A 14,962-nucleotide genomic window follows, 5' to 3' on the forward strand; every position below is an offset into this window, starting at 1 on the left:
TTCATTAGCGCCAAGCACACACTCCAGACTTCTGATAGCAGGGCTGCCTCACTTCAGTACAAAGAGGCACCACCACCGTCTGTCACGAGCCCAACGCTCCCCACACGGCTAATAACAGCCTTAACGACGGGAGAAATGAGTCTTAGCACTTGCACTTTATAAATCTTGTGTCATCATTCAGAGGAAGCTCGCGTTATAGACTCTCTCTCTTTCTTTCTCGTCTTTTTTTTTTCCTTCTTCATGGTGTTAGAACTCTGGTTCTGTGAAGATTATCATGTTGGAACGGCAGTGTGAGGCCTCCATCACTTTTTATCATTTAGCCTAATTGCATTTGCATGGCCAGCATGGCAGTGGTCCATGTAAGAACACAGCCCTTTGACTCGCCGTCGCCGCTAATGTCTGTGAACATCCAAAGTGCCAACATATTTGCATTCAGGAATTACAATGAAATTGCCAATCTCTTTGTATTAGGGAGAGCAGTGACAAGTGCATGAGAGGAGAAGGGGGGAAGGGTTGGGGGAGAGAGAATGAGAGAGACATAGAGAGGGAAAGAGAGAGAGAGAGACAGAGAGAGAGAGAGGGAGAGAGAGATAGAGAGAGAGAGAGGGAGAGAGAGAGAGGAGTGCAGAGGAAGAAAAGCCCTTTGAGAGGATAATTCTGAGATGATATGAGGGGGAGTGTCGGGGTTGACACAGGAGTAAGTGACGCCACTCTCCTTGCCTGGCTGTCCCTTTCTCCTATTCTTTCCACTAGCAGCTGGGAAATATGCAGAACAGATTGAGTAATAACAGTCTAAATCCACCCAGTCCCCGATCCCTTCCCCTCCCAATCCACCCGACCCTGCCTTCCTCTCAGCCTGGGACTCACACACACACACAGAGAGAGAGAGAGAGAGAGAGAGAGAGAGAGAGAGAGAGAGAGAGAGAGAGAGAGATTCACCCCCTCCTTCACATTCCCCTTTTTTTTCTCTCTATCTCTATTACCCTACCGTAACATAAAACTCTCCCTACATACACACACACACACACTCAAATACACACTCAAGTACACATGCACTCTCTCTTCCCCACTTCCCTCTCTCAGTCTTGCTCACACGCGCAGACACACACTCACACACTCTCATCCAGAGCACATAAATCCTGGAATGCCATGGCTCCAGTGGAAGCGAGGTGAAGCTGCTGGCACTTCCTCGTGGCCCCCACGCCGGGCCCTATCTGAGCCCTTCTCCTGGCCCCGGCCCTGGCTAATCAATACCACTTTCCTGTTTTAGAACTGGGTAATTATGAGGTGGAGAGATTGTCTGACCTTTCACCCGCTGCGCATTACTTTGCTGATATTAAGATAAATTGCCCGATTTTGGGTAAACATATGCTGCAATTCAAACTGTCAGCACCGGTTTGCTCTGGGATAATTTGTATTGATCTCCCGGCTTCTTCCCTATTTTGCTTACTGACCTCATGTATAATTAGGGAGGGAACCACTGTGAACCAGTCGCCAGACTACGCCAGCAAGTGCTGCAGGGCAACAAAGAAAGAGATGGAGGGGGAATGCCTGTGTATGTTTGTGTGTACGTGTGTGTGTGTGTGTGTGCGCGTGTCGTATGTCTGTGTGTTATGGTAATATGTCTTTCCTCATGTTTGGAGGTCTGGCATCTGTCCGCGTCCGGCTGTTTTGTTTGGGACGTCATTTGTCATGCGTTTCTGTTTGTTTGTTTTATCCTGTGTCCAGAGCGGTTCCACGTCATGAAACACAGCCTTCCAGCAGAACCGTGCGTCTGTGTGTGTGTGTGTATGTGTGAGTGAGTGTGTGAGTGTGTGTGTGTGTGAGTGTGTGCGCATGTGAAATCAAATTAAGTGCATCCCTCTCTGAAGGACTGTGATGAATTATGTAGGCCTTTCATAAAGGGGGAAATGTGCTTGCTAATGAGCTAGCATGCTTTCACTTCATCCTGCACCATAAATGACAGGAAAGGGAGAACAGAACGAGAGAGGGGGAGAGAGAGAGAGAAAGAGAGAGAGAGAGAGAGCGAGAGAGAGAGAGAGAGAAAGAGAGAGAGAGAGAGAAAACTAAGAAAAGTGGAGAAGTCACCAGTCCCTGCAGGCTGACAAATCTGGGGCTGAAATGAGGAGAGCAGTTGTGGGGTCATTATGTCTAGTTACTCTTACCACACCTCATTTAGGACGGAGGATGCATGGGAATGATCTGGTGCCTAAAACATGTTCAGGTTAGTGTATTTGTGTGTGTGTGTGTGTGTGTGTGTGTGTGTGTGTGTGTGTGTGTGTGTGCGCGTACCAAGAGAGGCACATGTATGAGTAAGTGTGGTAGCACAGGCATGTGTGTGGGTTTGACATAGAGCGAAGGTGAGTGGGTGAGAAAACTAGAAGTAGACGTTCATATGTGTGTGTGCGGAGTGTGTGTGTGTGTTAGTGAGGGTGTGTGGGTATGTGTGTGTGTGTGTGTGTGTGTGTGTCTACCTCCTCATGTGTGTCAAGATGGATGCTTTGACCTTGTTCTCACAGATCCTACATTGTCATTCTTCAAAGTTGACACTCTATACAGAACAAGATACTTGGCAGTGACAGGCTTTCATTTAAGAATAAGAAAGGCTTGCCATGACACCGTCAACTAGGAAGAAGTGGGTCTTAAACAGCTGAACTCATAATGAGTCTGTTTGAATCCACTGCTCTCTAGGATCTGCCTTCCAAGTATGGGATTAACACGTATAATATTTATAGGTCCTCATATGTGGGGGAAAAAAGATTCCTCTCCTAGCTAACACATGGGTGTGGCCAGATCCTCCACAGAAATCTCCAAAAGTGGAGGGGCGCGCAGGAGACAGGACCGGCGCTGATTCTGATGACTTAACACACTTTGTCAGCTATTCCTCCGTGCTGCGCTTGCTCGGCGCTAACGCTAATGTATTCCTCACCCAAGACTCATCTGCTTCCATCCATTTCCTCCACTGAGGGGGAGTCTTAAAGACCATCATGTGCCCCACTCTGACACCTCGCGCGGGAGCCGGCTGAGTGCCGACGCCAGCCTTGTCAAAACGCGCCGGAGCTCGGGGCTTTCCACGCACACCCGCAGCCCCAGCCTGGCGCTCGCTTGCAAAAAAGGCAGAGGGCGATAATTGGGTTTGAGGATGCTAAAATGGAGGGTAAAATACTGTGAGGAAGTACATGCCCCTGTAAATGCACACGCCTTAATGTTTTGGGATGGAGGGAGGAAAGGGGGCACGTCGGAAAAGAAAATAGAAGGAAAAGAAAATACACATACATATACACACACACGGAATTAGCAGGCCGTGCCAGCATTCCACACCACCATTACTGGTCATTATGATAAGTCTGTATCTCTCTGTGAGATAATAGCTAGCTTTATTACGGCTGCTTGCTATTACTTTGTCTAATTATACTTAACTGCTTGGAGCTTATCAGTGCTCCACCTACGCTATCAAGGCTGCCCCCACCTCCTCCAAACACAAATCAAGGAGCAAAGGGAAAAAGGAGGGAGATTGATTGAAAGAGAATGGGGGGAGAAACAGAACAGTGAAAACTTTATTTAGTTTCGTGACAAATAAGAGTCTTGTCCTGTACAGATAGGTGGACTACTGAGAAAGGGAGGGAAAAGAGAGAACGAAAGAAGAAAGAGAAGAAAAAAAACTCCTCTGGGGAGAGGCGAGGCCATTAAAAAAACAAGAGGACACTTCTCGTTTGCCATGGCCGTTTCTGTGCACACACAAAAACATGGACGGGAAGTGTCTTTTAACACCGACAAGCCATTGTTTCAGCTGCTGCAGAAAAAGGGGTGGGGGGTGGGGGGGGGAGAACCACTGAAAGAGAGTGAGAACGAGGGAAGGAGTCAGGGAAGGAGGAAAGAGGGGAAACCAAGGGGGCTGGTTCAATTTAGTCCCATTTTTCCTCCTGACAGAAAAAGCCTGACTGCCATAATAAAAACAGGAAGAGATTCATTTGGTTCCCCTCGCCAGCTGCTGGAGTCTCTATAAATGAGTTCCATTTTCATTTAAATAATGATCATCTTCCTGCAACTTCCCAATCATGCGTTTGTAATAATTCAGTTAGTCTCCTTCACCGAAAAACAGACCACCATCATAATTACAATTTCTTTGAGCAGGCCTGAAATATAATCCATGCCAAGCAGTGGGGCATTTGTTATTGTCAAACCAAACTGAGACATAGGCCTGCTCTGGAAAAAGGGGGACAGAACAGAAGGGGGGAGGGAGAGAACAAAACGTAAGCAGAACACAAACACAAGAGCTGCTGGCATCCCCTCTGAGCATAGACCCAGTGCCAGGGAGGCGACACACTGGATGAAACCACTACTGCTTGTAAGGTGTAAAAATTAAATAAAGTGGAATCAAATTGTTCAATACAGCAACATTCCTCTAGAGGGTGTTGGTGATTTCAGTGACAAAGTGCTATTTGCTGACAAGTACTTTACACATTAACCGGCCGAACCTGAGGTGGAAAATGTCGATAGCAATTATATCACCTTGAAGTTATGAAATGCCCCTGTGATGGGTAACTAGGTGAACCTGACCAGGTGATAAAGACCACTGAGATGAAATGATTTTGCTCTTGGAGGTACCTGACTGCCTGGTGCTTTCACAGATAGCTTTTCAAGGTGATAAAAGGGGACCTACAGCGGTACATGAAGGGAACAAGAAGAAAGGTTGGAAAAGAAATGGACGAAATTAGCTGCTGGCTAAATTATTTTGTCCCATTACTGGCCTTTGAATTTATACCCCGGGAACAAAAAGAGAATAGAAAGAGGTTTTTTCAGAAGTTTAGAGATGTGTTTCAAGGGCTCGGGCCCTTGTGAGAGAATGTACCCCTCGACACGGTACTAACTTCTTCATTTTATTGCCAGCTGTCTCCTAGGAAGCCATTTCATCTCAAAGAAATTCAGATACCCCGGAAATTAAAATTTCAAAGATCTGCGGTGGGGAAAAAAAAAATCAATGGCGACAGATCGATGCTCATAGAAATTTCATGAACTTTGAACCGATACAGGCATGATGATGAGAAGGCGCTTTGAATTCCAGACGGGAGATTGTTCCTGCCACAGATAAAGTGTTGCCAACTGGGCCGGAGTGATGGACACTTGCGCGGCATGAGCTCACACGTTCATATTTTATTTCTGACAGAAATTACATTTCAAGTCTATTTCTGTAACAAGGCAGATTAAAAAAGCCCACCTCCCCCCCACCTCCGATTCGTCCCTACGGAGCTAACTGTGGTCAGACTTGCCTGAGAGCCACTTCCACACAGGAGCTAGCCCCTGCTAGCACTTCTAACAGCTGGCTGATATCAAATCAAATTGGTTCCCTTCGCAGCCGATCTCAGGTGCAAATTAATATTGTAAAATGAAGATCAATAAATGGACAGGGCAAAAATCAATGGCAGCTAAATTACTGCTACGTTTTCCTCCTCATTCAAGATGAGTTGTGTTTTCCTCTCAACGTCAATACTTTGTAGCTTTTCTCATTAATTTCTCAATAAATTTAGTGATGAATTTCAATCACAGAAGCTAGTTGTGAAATGGCAGGACTGGTGAAATGGTACAGGCCAAAGCCATCTATCAGCCTTCTGTGCTGTGTGCTCCAGAAGGACTAATGTCCCTGACTTAGTAAGGACAACCTATTTAAAGAAACGTTTAAACATAGCCACACACACACACACACACACACACACACACACACACTCACACACACACACACACTGAAATAGCCACGAGATGAGGAAATTATAACCTAATAACATGGCCCTTTTCTGTTGCAGAAAGAAGTTGCTCTACCCACTCTTGGGTTTCTCAAGTGTAGCCGTGGCAATAAACACTCCGCTGAGAAAGCAGGGGAGAGATGGGGAGGGGGGGGGGCAAGTAGAGAGAGGGGGGGAAATGGGTGGCAGAGGGGGAAAAAAAGCTCTATTGCTGCCACTTGTTTCAATTACTGGTTCAGATTTCATAGGTCAGTTCATAATCACATGCTGTCCAATAATGACACTTCTCTCCCACGTACACACTCCACACACACACACACACACACTAGACACGCACATCGCCCTGACAGAGAGGTGAACGTGTCAGCCCTTGCCATCTAATTAGGAGACAAAGAGCGTTTCCACGGTAGTCTTGACACTGCAGCCCCATCCCTGTTCCACAAGAGCTCCAGTAGCGCACCTCTACCCCAGGCATGTTGGAGCGGGCGCCTCCCTGACCAGGTCACAGTGGGCTGCCGTGGCCCTGCCGTGGCCCTGCCGCTCCCCACGCCACACCGCCACCCCTGGGCTGGCAGTAAATAATGGTGCTGGGGAGTGACAAGCAGAGGCTGCCACGGGGACACCTCATTGTCTTCTTTAGAAGGGTAAAGACTGGGGTGGGGTGGGTGCGGCGGGTGGTAGTCAGCCAACGTGTTCAGTCTGACAACTATTGGATTGCATTCAAACAACTCTGTTTTGCGAGGCGCCTAAGCCAGCGAGTGGGCTTGCCACATTTTTCTTGTCTTTTCTTTTCCTTTCCCCCCCCCCCCCCTTCTTCTCAGGGAGTGCGCTGGAAATGCAGACGCCGGGGCTGAGAGGAGCTGGGGTTGGGCGGCGTGGCAAGGAGTGGCTCTATCAGATAGACCCACATCAGACGGGCAGCTTCCGCTGTAGGGTGGGACAGATCGTCTCATGGTGCCGATTGCCTCCCGGAAAAACCGCCAGCAGATGATCACTGATAGGTCGTTTCATGTGCGGTGTTGTTGTTTACCGGGAGCAACAAGGAAAAAAAACACTCATCTATTTCCTCTCACTCCCTCTCCTCCCTTCAGGCTTCTGGTCTCATTCTCTCTGTCTATCCATAACTCTGTGCTCTTCTCTTTTTCATGGAGCTCCATGGTTGCCAACTGCCCTGGCTAATTGTTCAGTGGGCCAGCCGCTCCATCAGATCTAAAAGAAGGGCCAGTCTGCCTGGGAGAGGAGGTGTGTGTGTGGGGGAGGGAAGCTGGTTTCTGACAGGTTCCCAAAGTAGGGTTGATGTACTGGACATTATGTAAGCCCAACTCAATACCATTTTTAACACATACGCCTGAGGTTAATAGCTTTTAAATGTCAGTAATTAGTCTAATGAAGCTTATTTTATTTTTTCCCCTTCATCTCCTGTGCCCGTGCAGGATGTCAGCGCTGCTGGACGGATCTCTTTAACACTTTGTGTCTCGGGCTGCGGCGGAGTGAAGTGCGAGCGGTTTGGAGGATGACCCCTTTGTCCTTTTTGTGGATGATGAATAGTTGTCTCCTCGGCTGTTCGTTTTGTCAGTTCTGGTGCAGCGGAGTCGATACCTTCACCTTGACAAGGAAACTTTGTGATTTATCAGGCCTCTGGCCAATCGGCAGCCCGGCACAAACGGGCAGGCGCCAGTCCCGTAGAGGGCTGGCAGAGACAGGGGCTCTGGTCAGAGTCCTCCACGGCGGAATGGAGAGAAGTGCCGCCGCGTGATAGACAAATGGCTCTTGTTAGAGCCGTCCGGGAAAAAATAAAACGGGGGAGAGGGGGAGAGAAAGAGCAAGTGAAGGGAAAGAAAAAAACACTTGACTTGTACTAATAACAGAAAGGGCCGAGCCGGTCACCAAGGGTCTAAAGATGGAGCACCCTGTCATGGCCCAGGTTGGGAAATTAGCAAATAATGTTCTCCCTCTCTGATAAATGTATGACAGGCCTCCCTCGCCAATCATTTTTTAACATTTTGATGCATGTGTACAATCCAATCGGAGGAAGGGAAAAGTTTACCGGCCCTCCATTTTCACGTGATGAATGGCGGTCTGTAAATGTACGATTTCTCTATGAGGAATAGTTCATTTTAGGCAATTCTAGTAAATGGGTGTCACTGATTAGGACAAATAGCCCGGCTGGTGTGATCGCCCCTGACAACACGTCTCAGTCTAACCTCCTTCCGCCAGCGCCCCCCTCCCCCAACCCCCTCCCAGCTTGGCCTCCAGCGAGGCATAAAGGCCGGGCCGTCAGTGACCATGCCTAAATAGAGAGCAATAGCTTTGATGCAATTAGAGGCCAATGCCAAACTTTATTTATGAGGCCTGTCATTGTTCAGAGGCGTTTGTGAGCCCACTCGAGAGCCGATGTGCTGTTAAGGGCTCTATTAAGACGCCCGCGACACAAGTCAAATGCTTTTGTATTATTATATTCTGTCTTTTTTTTCTCGCTTTCAAAAATAACCCCTTCATCTTTCTCATTAATTTGGTCCCGCTGACCAGCAGGAGAGGGAGCTGCCTACACTGCCTGGCCATAAAAATAATAAAGAAAATTCCTTGGCCTCAAATAGTCACTGGCATTTGTTTTGCAAGATGCTCTTGTTTACTTTCAAGTCACAGAAGTGGGTGGGTTTTTGGAAGTGAGAGAGAAGGAATGCGAGGGAAAAGGGAGAAAGAAGGCATGTGTGAGCGAAAGGGAAAGAGAGAGAGAGAAAGAGAGTGAGCGAGAGTGCTGAACATGTCTCTGTCAAATCCAATAGAGAGGTTTAAAGGTAACATCTGGAGGCCTTTTAAAATTGCCTGATCAGCTTTGGAGGACTTATTAGAGTGAGTAGTATTGGCAAGAGGACAAACATGCCTGTCCCTCTTTGATTTTTTTTAGGACCCTCCTGACAGCCTGTTCCTGCTCCAGGCCTGATCAATGGATAACCGATACAGGTATCAGACGGCGCACAAATGGCCTTGCGCTAACAAAAGATGTGTTGGAACAAACAAGGTTGAAGAGCGGGTAGGAAAAAATAAAGCAGGAACATGGCGATCTTCAAAGGGTACAAAGACAGGGACAAAAGTAGAACAAGCAGCAGAGAGCACAATAAAGGGCTGCAGCCATTTTCTGACTTTTTTCTCTTTCTTTCTCCTCTTTTAAAGGACTGCTGCTATAAATAGCCTTACAGTGAGGGCAAGGCTGTGAAGGCTATTAGGACTAAGAGACTTACTAAATAAACGTGTGATGGTCATATGTGAGCCTGTGTGTGTGCGCACGCATGTGTGTGTGTGTGTGTGTGTGTGTGTATGTCTGTTTGTGTGTGTGTGTGTGTGTGTGTGTATGTGTGTATGTGTGTGTTGGATGAAGAGAACAGGGCATTATGTGAGATCTATACATGTCGCTTTATGTTTGCCTGACCTTATTCTGATAGCAGAGTTTGTTTTGTGTTTTCATCTCATCTCGTCTCAGCCACGGTGTAAAAGGCCTACATCCTCGTCCTGCTCTTGACCTGCTCAAGCGCCGGCCAGCCAGCCAGCCAGTGAGGTGCGTGGGAGGCAATTAAGTGCCATTTTCAGCCTGAGCACAAGTAATTTGTTTAAAGAGCGCTGACCTCTACGACAGCCGGTTTGTGTTGGCCGTGATGGAGAAGAATTATCGACTGGCAGACTGGCGTGCCGATGCCTTTGACAGTGCCACATCTGAGTGCGCACAGAGGACTGCTGGAAAACACACACCTCCCTGCCACTGCCCGCTCTCAAGGAGCCACACTCTCGCCCGCTCAGGTCAGCAGAGTTTGGCCTATTTAGTCATTTATTTGTTTTTCACTGTTAACGGACTAGAAATCGTAACCACATGTAGACAACTGACATATCTTGTTAATTGGGGGGCTCAATGCTATCCTAACCGAGTCAATGTGACAGCAATTGGTTTTACACCATACATTGCATTCATTTCTTTCTCCAAGCTAATTCTGACAAAGAGTAGTCAAAAAGGGATTTCTCCCTAGCGGCTGCATGGTCTTGGCTGTGCTGTTTGTTCGACTGTTTACTCCTAATTTGTGATAATGCATTTAATTGAGCAGGAGAGGGTGTGTCTCGAGACCAACTCGGGTGGTCAACATGGAGGCTCCAAACGGGTTGAAAGAGTAGTCCACTGCAGGCCGAGCATGAAAGCCTCTTTAAATAAATTTCCTCCAATTTCTTTGTTAAATGGGCGGCTATTAAACAACATATGCTTGTCAAAAAAGGCGTATCATGCCAAAAACTACTGAGACCTTCCTGTGTTTTCAGTTCAAAGTGGTTGTTTATGAACTAATTACAAGCGTAAATTCTGCAGTTTTCTGCAATCGATAGGGCTTACGACAGTTTAAAAATAAATGCGTGATTATTTTTCTTTCTTCCAAAGCCTTTCAAATACTGAGGGATCAAATAAACAAATGAGCAGTTAATAAACACCTCTGGTCAAAGCAATAAAGAAAATTAAACTAATTACAACTACCAACATGTGACAATAGATATTAGTCTGTGTATAAGGGAGCATATTAATTATCATATCTGAATGAGTTTCTTTTTTTCTTCATTGCATTTCATATCTACAAAGGTAGTGTGAGTGTAACTGAACTGGAGAGAACTACTGCTTGTGAACCAGTTCTCCCTCCTCTGCACGGTGATAGCTTCATTCGTCGCCTGAGAAGACTTTTTTCTTTGAGCCTGGTCTGACCCCTCTTACTGAGGTGAGACGCAGAGGGGATTGGGTGGACTGCATGAGGGGAGCACATTGTGTCGGTTACGACTCCCTCTTTTAATTCGGCGGGATAATTAGCTAAGTCTCCAAATCTCTGGCAGAGTAATTATATCTCCATCCTGATGAGCAGGATCAGGGATCAGTGAAGAAGACAAACAAACATCAAAACAACCCAACTACTGGGTGGAATGGGGTGGGGGGTTGGGTGCAGCTGACTTGGCACAGAAACACTTCCCTTTGTATGTATCTGTCTATGTGTGTGTGTGTGTGTGTGTGTGTGTGTACATGTGTATGAGAGCATTGTGGTCCTTCTTGCGAGATCTGGCACTTTTATAGACCTATATAGTGACCATTAATGTCTTAACTTATATACCGTCCCCGACTTTACACAACGCACTGCACTCCAGTTTCATTATCTGGCTGCCTTGTTGGCCTCTGCCCCCCTCCTGCCGGGGAGGTTAAATGTGAGAGTGCCGTGCCAGACTACAGGCTTGGTGGGGCCGTGATAGGAAACAGCTGCCCAAGGGAAGAGAGAGGGGCCCTCCCAGGACCCAAAAGACCATGCCATTTTCATGGCTGGGGGTGAATGTGTGTGGGTAAGGGGGTTGGATGGTGTTGGTGGGGGGGGGGCAGTGGTATTTGTGTGTGGAAGAGAGGGGGGTGGGAAATGGAGGGGGGGTAGGTCGGTCTCACTTTTCAAGGAGTGAAAGTAATTCCTGATGATTATCTCATTGTCCTCGTCAATGCGGGATCAGGCGGAAGCTTCCAGGTCAGACAGACAGGGCCCCAGACAGCCCTGCTATCAGCTGATTAGCCCCCCCACACCCCACACCCCACCCCTACACACACACACACATAGGGCAACTCCTCAAGACCCCAGCCTGATCCATACAAGCACAAATATAATCACACTCACACCCTCACACACATATGGCGGTTGACCCCACACACATGCACACACTAAACACACACACACACACACTCACTCTCTAACCTCTACATTAGGTCATCCTGTATATCTCTCCCACAGTATCCCTCTTTCTTTTGGCCGGTGCCTAGGAGTGGAGTGAGAGTGAGCTGGGGGTAGAGAGCGGGCCCACGTGATGTGTTGTAATGGCAGGAGATTAGCGGGGGCTTGGCAGTGCCCCCCCACCCCACCCTAGCCTCTCAGATGGGGGGAGGATAAGGTTGCACAGAGAGCTGAGCAGGGGGGGCCCCCTGAACCCTCACAGCACCTCTGACCAGCCAGCTCGCTCTTACAGCTCACACACACACACACACACACACACACACACACAGGCCTCAGAGCTGGGCAACCTGGTTACAACCGGGTGGGCTACACACACACTTTCACACACACACACACACACACACACACACACACACACACACACACACACACACACACACACACACACACACACACACACACACACACACACACACACACACACACACATGGAACAATGGCACTTAGCAGAGCATGAAGGGACCAAGGGAGGACAATAAAACAGTCAGTGAGAGAGCAAGAGAACGAGGGAGAGAACAAGTAAATAAAAAAAGAAGTGGAACCATATTTTAAAATCTCGCAAAACATCTGCTGAAGGAAGAGAAAGGTGTAACTCGAAACAGGGGAAAAGTGGGTAAATCCAGTCACTCACCGGTGTAGACAAACCGGCCTGGTGCACCTTTGCAGAACTGCTTGGACTTGTAAGAGAGGGTGACCTCCACCACGCCGGGGATGTGTCTGGGTGGGGTCTGCACCCGGATGGCGTGCGGTGTGATCAGCTGTGGAGCAGAAGAGGGCACAGCAGTGAGCAGGGGGGTGTGGGCAGAGGTGGCACCCGGGCACTGGCCACTGTGGGGGCGCCCGCCCGCCCGCCTGCCAGCTCAACTCAATTCCAGCAATGAGGCCCAAATGAGCCCATCATCCAGCAGCAATGCCCTCCGCACATAACAGCCCTCCACACTCTTCTTTTTTTCTTCACTTAAATCCCCCTCTCAGTTTCTCTGCTTCTTTTTTGGAGGTTGGGGGGAGAGGGAGTAAATGTCAGTAAATGGTCCTTGGCAGTAGGTTTGTGCAGGAAAGGCCAGAGGGCATGGTTCATTCGAAAATTACCTCCATATGTCTGCACTATTCGTTTTGTTTTCTCTCTCTCTCTTTCTCTCCCCCCCCCCCTCCCCTCTCACTCTTTCACTCTCTGGATATTCTAGCCCCCCTAATTGTTCAATTGTTTTTCAAGACCTCACTGTTTCTTTGCTGAGCCACCAGAGGCCCTCCATATCAGACTGTTTAACATGCCTAGTGTTTATCTAGCTCCTTATCTACTCCTGTGATTAAACACTAAACAAAACTCACATTGATTGCCTTGCTGAGGCTCCCACTAGCAAATAAGCGTCAGACAGCTTGATCAACCCACACTCGAGTGGGGAGAAAAAAACAACACAAGTCACTGGAGTCTTCAACTCCATTTGCAATAATTATGATGTCGGCGCCCATAACTTGATTCTCCTGTGTGTTTTGTGGGGAGTGGGGAGAGGGAGAGGGAGGTGGCAGAGGTGAAGGAAGAATCGTGCGCTTACCTCGCTCCACACCAGCATAGTTCCGAAGACCACCTGCAAGCCGTCGAAGAAGTTGTCCCCTATGATGATGACGGTAGCCCCGCCCGTGGTCCATCCCTCACTCGGGCTGATGGCTTTTATGCACGGGGTAGCTGCTTGGAACAGAGCACGGAAAAAAAGACAACTTAGGACCTTCGTCGTTTCTGTTTTAGCACACACACTCACATAAACACACACACACCCACACACACACACAAACAAACTACACAAGCAAACAATAAAACAAATCAAAACCCTGAATCAATAAAAGGATAAAATGAGACACACAAAACAGCACAGAGCACTTGAATGATTGGGCCACGGGCCCGCAGAAGAGCGGGACCATACATCAGCACACACATGTGGCTTAAGCAACCATTAAATGGCTCTGCGCTGCACACACACACACACACACACACAAACACACACACACTGGCCCAAGCCGGGGCTGGAGAAAAATGGTTTGATGGAGCAAATTGTGTGTCAGGGCAAATATGGCTATTACAAATGATTAAGCAGCGCATGCATGTGGCACGTCAATTTATCTGCTTTGCTTTACAGATCTAAGGCGAGTCAATCAAAGGTCGTTGAGCGAGGTGGAGGAGCGCGGGCCTCGCAGCTTCGATTTTCTCGTCGAGCTGCTAATTGGGTCGAGTCTTTTCATCCGCATACTTCGCCTTTGGTTCAAAACTTAAACCCTCCCCTCTCTTTTTACGTTTATAACACACACACACCCACAGACGTGCGCCCGTTTGGCCTCGTTTTCCCGTAATGACTACTTCTCTTTTATGAAGACGTTCAGAGAGAGTAGTTAAGGTGCTCGTTTTTGGACTTAAGAGTCTAGTGCTAGCGGTTGCTGTTCAGACATGCTTGTCTGTTGTGTGGTGTTGACCTCTCTTGTGTTGTGGTGCGCATCGTTATGGCACCCTCCTCCCCCAAACAAACACAACCACCTGCCCCCAGAGGAGCAGTGAGGAGCAGTGAGGAGCAGTGATGAGCAGTGAGGAGCCGTGAGGAGCGCGCTCATCATGGCAACTGGTGGTGGGCAGAGGGCGGTGCATCACCCCCCTCCCCCACCCCTTTAGTTGGAGGCGCTCGGTTGGCAGCTTTGATCATCACTGCTTTTACATTCTGTTGACAGACCTCCTTTGGACACCTTTAATGGGTTTTTTGAATGCCAACTCCTAATGCTGGAGATGTTCACTTGGGCTGTTACAACTCCATACTCCTGCTCCACTTCCAAGCGCTGGGGGAAAAGAGCTACACAGGGATGCATGCATTTCCCCACTCCTCCCTCTACATTAGCCACTCTTCTGTTCTTTTTTCCCCTCATCTCTTTCTCTCTCTCTCTCACTCACTCACTTTATCTATTGCTCTCTTCTCTTTTATTCCTGGTTTCCATCATTGTGCTGTTGTTGTTGACTCCCGAAAGACAAAGGAGCAGTGCTTTCACATGTGGAGGCACTGAGGCCTCCTAAATTATTTAAATGACACATTTTCATGTTTGCCAAGCTGTAAAACCTTTTAGGATAATTGAGATTCTGCTATTAAATGTTGCCTGAGATCACCATCATCATCTCATGTTTTCTGCCCTTCATTATATAATTAAATAATGCTGGGGATGTTTATTATTATTATTGTTGTTATTATTATTATTATGTTATTAATATTATTGCTGCTCCTGCTGCTGTGCAGTAGATCAATAGAAGCCGTTCTAAATCAGAATTACACTTATGACAGTCTCTGACCTACTCTCTCTCTCGCTCTCATTCTTTTCCTTCTCATTCTCTTTTTTCTTCTCTCTTTCTGTATCTCTCTTCCCCTCTGTCTGTCTCACACTCTCACTACACACACACACACACAG

The 14,962-nt window shown here is 47.8% G+C and overlaps 1 protein-coding gene across 14 annotated transcripts in view; it reads right to left on the reverse strand.

Annotated features, from left to right (window-relative positions):
* The window catches only part of ebf3a (EBF transcription factor 3a), a 94,553-nt gene that overhangs the window by 16,476 nt on the left and 63,115 nt on the right, over positions 1 to 14,962 (reverse strand). For 11 of the 14 annotated variants that reach the window (XM_080835332.1, XM_080835328.1, XM_080835322.1 and 8 more), the window contains exons 9-10: positions 13,081 to 13,214; positions 12,159 to 12,285 (exon numbers count right to left, since the gene is read on the reverse strand). In XM_080835332.1, coding sequence (XP_080691458.1) covers positions 12,159 to 12,285; positions 13,081 to 13,214 — 261 coding nt within the window. The remainder of the gene's footprint in view (positions 1 to 12,158; positions 12,286 to 13,080; positions 13,215 to 14,962) is intronic. The other 3 variants (XM_080835323.1, XM_080835324.1, XM_080835327.1) reach the window with 1 other exon arrangement.

Source organism: Sprattus sprattus, assembly GCF_963457725.1.
Source record: "Sprattus sprattus genome assembly, chromosome: 3".
Taxonomy (NCBI): Eukaryota; Metazoa; Chordata; class Actinopteri; order Clupeiformes; family Clupeidae; genus Sprattus; species Sprattus sprattus.